The 4,194-nt window shown below is 38.5% G+C and overlaps 1 protein-coding gene across 7 annotated transcripts in view; it reads right to left on the bottom strand.

Moving 5' to 3' along the window:
• LOC107589861 (casein kinase I-like) overlaps window positions 1-4,194 on the bottom strand; it is a 29,920-nt gene that overhangs the window by 1,962 nt on the left and 23,764 nt on the right. For 4 of the 7 annotated variants that reach the window (XM_016278427.1, XM_016278430.1, XM_016278428.1 and 1 more), the window contains exons 7-11: window positions 2,694-2,778; window positions 2,460-2,608; window positions 2,285-2,368; window positions 1,051-1,152; window positions 356-462 (exon numbers count right to left, since the gene is read on the bottom strand). In XM_016278427.1, coding sequence (XP_016133913.1) covers window positions 356-462; window positions 1,051-1,152; window positions 2,285-2,368; window positions 2,460-2,608; window positions 2,694-2,778 — 527 coding nt within the window. The remainder of the gene's footprint in view (window positions 1-355; window positions 463-1,050; window positions 1,153-2,284; window positions 2,369-2,459; window positions 2,609-2,693; window positions 2,779-4,194) is intronic. The other 3 variants (XM_016278431.1, XM_016278434.1, XM_016278433.1) reach the window with 3 other exon arrangements.

Raw genomic sequence — 4,194 nt, 5'->3', positions numbered from 1 at the left:
TCATTTAAAAATATATATATATATATATATATATATATATATATAAAATATTTATATTTCAGCTTTATTTCAATTAGAGAATTGAATTATGAATTGAAATGAATTAACAAAAAGACAGATTTAATATAAGAATTAATAAACTGATAATTGATTCCTAGCAATGAAACCAAAATCTATATTTTTCTTTGACTGTACACTGCAACCTTAGCGGCTGGTGGGATAAATCTTCGCAGTTTCTTTATCTTTATCGAATACACTTAAAAAACGGCTCAGTATGGAAGACTATGCAAATAATTTAAAAGAAAATATTTGTATGGGAAATTTGGGTATTAATGGTTTTGTAAAAACTACTTACTTTGTATCATCAGCCACCTCTACTTCAGCAGGGGCAGTTATGGGAGCGTTGGAGTGTCCCGCCGTGGGATCGTCTGTATTCACTTCTCCGTTGGTTGAGCTCATAACCTGAACATTAATTTAAGGCAGAAGGCAATGAGTTTTTGATACAGATTGGCAAAGATGAGTAACAACACAAAACCAAAGAAACAAAATAATTTTTTTTTATTTAATCTAACTTACACTTCATATTTATCAGTTCATGAAACTCGGGTTGGGGCTTAGTAACCTATTAAGGACACTTTTTAAAATAATTAAACGATTCAAATTCAGGTTGAAAATTAAAGAACAGCACTTAGATAATGGAAATACGCTAACACAGAAAATGAGCAAGTTTAGTTGGAAATCTAATATATTTTAAATGAAAATTTGCACCCTGGATAACTAGAAGTACACAAGCAAACATTCATTTGTCTTGCTTAGCTACTTATTTACAATACAAGCAGTATTTTCACACTGAAGTCACCAGATCCCAAGCCTAACCATCAAGAGCATGCAAGCGACGTGTTACACAAAGGAAAAGACCATTTCAGTTTTCACAGCTGAAAAAATGGATAGAGGTGCCTCAAGTGAGAGGATGAAAGGAACAGAGAACAAGAACAGAGAAAGGAGGTGATCGACACTAACGGCATGCAGTACTGCGCAAACACCCAGTACCTGGACAGAGCCCCCCAGCCTATCGGCCGTGAGGTGCGACCCCAGGAGCTCCCTGTTGGTCACGGGAGTGGGCTGGGACTCACTTCCTTTAGGTTCTGGAGACTGGCATGACAGCGATGGGGGAAAGGGGTGGGGGGTGGCAAAGGGCATAAGAGATGTTTTTGAGGTGAAAGAGGTGAGGGTGTAAAGAAAAAAAGAACAGAACGAGTTTAAAGAGGAACGCCTTACATGCACAAGCAGACTATTCTAGCTAACAGGACAGAGGTGGAAATAAAAGTGTGAGTGAAAAAACGAGATCACGCGACATGCACAGATGAAGAGGGAAAGCTGAGCTCTTATCTTTCACAAACAGCTCTAGCCAATCATATCAAAACTTAGAATGTAACGGGCTTTTATTTAAGGGACTGTGACCAAGACATGGAAATACCACCGTCGAAAAGAATGGCAGCATTTGAGGAAATTACAGATCTTCAGACTAGCAAAATCTACTCTGGCTGCAGGAAGTTGTCTTGGGATTGTTGATGAGTGAAACAAAAAGATACTGTTGACATGATTTAAAAGAGAATTATAAAACACTGAGATAACATAAAAAAAATTACACTGCATAAAGTAATGTTTCTCTATGTCAAATATAATAAATATCATATAAAAGAAATCAATACTAAAATATAAACTAAAATTAAATTGGTTAATGTTTAAAAAAAAGTTAAAGGGGTCATATGATGCGATTTCAAGTTTTCCTTTCTCTTTGGAGTGTTACAAGCTGATTGTGCATAGATAAGATCCTTTGTAGTAAACGAAGCGTTTGAGAGAGGCGGGGCATAGAGGACCTACAATAATGTACAGTATTTGAAAAATAATGTGTTTTTTGAACATTAAAGCATGTCAACATATTCTGTTACACCAAATAATTATCTTTAAAAAAAAGCATATGACCCCTTTAAATTAACAATTAAGGTAACCGAGTTTTAAAAAAAAAATGCCAATGTGCAGTTCACGCATGAGTACAATAGAAATTAAATTACAAAATAGTAATGGTTAAATTAACAGTTTTAAATATGGACATTAGTCAATTTGAAGAGTTTTTTTCATTATTTAATTCCTTCATTTTATTTTAAAGTGGCACTCAAAGCAATTAAACTACAACTTATCGCTTGACCATATACTATAAAATGACACAAAAAACAGATGCGTGTAATTTATAATAGCATAAAGACATAGTGACTTATCCCACCTGGTTTTTGGTCTGGGGTTGTGCTTTGTCTCTGCTGCTGGGCTGCAGAGGTGCGTCACTAGGCATTGGTCCTATTGGAGTCGGCTGTATAGACACAAAGAAAACTCAACATCCATGTGCTTTTTTTACATCATATACAAGTGGTTTATATGACATGACATCCAATTAGACCTACCAGCGGCTTGCCGACCCAGTCATATTCATAGTCAAAGACATAGCCATTTCTGTCAAAGAGGTCTGTAAAGAGCTTTCTCAAGTAGTCGTAATCTGGTTTTTCAAAGAAATCCAGTCTCCGCACGTAGCGCAGGTAGGTGGCCATTTCTTCTGTGAAAGGATGTCAAAGTTAAGGCAATGCACTGGAGATGAGACAGCACAAGATATGTGGCCATTTGAAAAAGAACCTGCTTACCAGGGAAACTCTCACAGAGCACTTCTATAGGGGTTGCCCTTTTGGTATCTCCAATTTTCTGATAGCGCTCCTTCAGTGTGTCAGCCTTAATGAATGAAACAGGACACAACAAAGATAAGAACATTTTGGGAATCCATGAAGACATTTGTCCAGTAAATTTCTCTCTTTTATACTATTAGCATACTATTAGCATTAACTTTATTTCACAGTCCTGCTTGGCATGTACATATTACGTACTTACTACATTAACTGCAATAACGGGGTAATAAATAGGTACTACCCCTGAACCTAACCTTAACCCATGTAGTTACCATGTGTCTCCCGAACAGCCACAGCTTTCAAAAGTATACTCAAATGCAGATGAGCGTGCATGGACAAGTTTGACACATGCTCAGTACCACCTAGTAGACTCAACATTCACCGTGTGCCTGTGCTGTTGTCCACGGACACTTCTGATGACAAAGATTGAGCGGACCATCGTGGAACACAGACGGCCGAAGTATACTTTGGGCTTCAAGTGAAACCCTTCGAAAACTTAATTTAAAAATCCTTATTCTATAAAGACTGAGCTCACAAAGAACAATTTCTAGCCAAAAGAATATTTTAGAGCCGAGACTTTCATGAAATTTACTTTAGAATTAATATGGCTACTTTTTAATTTATTAAAGGGGTCATATGATGCGATTTCAATTTTTCCTTTTTCTTTGAAGTGTTACAAGCTCTTGGTGCATAAAGAAGATCTGTAAAGTTGCAAAGACTAAAGTCTCAAATCCAAAGAGATATTCTTTATAAAAGTTAAGAGTCAACCACACCTACCTAAAAACGGCTCGTTCTAACACGCCCCCACATGTCTACGTCACGATCTGGGAAGATTTGCATAACGGCGGCCAAATGTTCACGCAAAGAAAGAAGGCGTAACTTTTATTCTCGCTGTAGTATTGTTGCTGCCGCCATGTCGTGAAGGCACTGTGTGTTTCGTTGTGAAAGCGAAACTACTTTGTTTGGCCTTCCAAAAAAGGATGATATCCGCTTCGTCATGCCTGGAGCTGATCCGTGATTGTCGCCGAGGAAATACATCAACTACGCACTGTGGATCGCTGGATCGGCTTTTACCGTGGACGAAACGGAGTCCAGCCCGGGGTCAACACATGTGGTTGCCGCAAGCCTGCCCGCCACCACACACTCAAGCCGGCCTCAGCTCACTCTAGCCCGCATGCCTCCGCTCACTTAAGGCCGCCGTGTGTGACGCTGTGTTTCGTTGCGAAAGCGAAACTTCTTTGTTTGGCCTTCCACAAGACTAGAAATCAGTGATTAAGTTGTATTTACAACACTGTTCCAGAACAGTTCAACCCAAATATTCAGATGTGTCCAGCGCATTTTATGGAGGACTGTTTCCTGATCCTGGTAGAGTAGACTACAATGCCGGCTGTTCTGACTCTCAGACTGTAAGTACGTTTTCATATTTAAAGAATTTGCCACTGACGATTCAAACGCGAGTTTT

The sequence above is a fragment of the Sinocyclocheilus grahami genome, unplaced genomic scaffold (genome assembly GCF_001515645.1).
Source record: "Sinocyclocheilus grahami isolate Dianchi unplaced genomic scaffold, SAMN03320097.WGS_v1.1 scaffold121.1, whole genome shotgun sequence".
NCBI lineage: Eukaryota > Metazoa > Chordata > Actinopteri > Cypriniformes > Cyprinidae > Sinocyclocheilus > Sinocyclocheilus grahami.
Note: the sequence above shows the minus strand (reverse complement) of the source record. Positions and strands in the feature narration are given on the sequence as shown.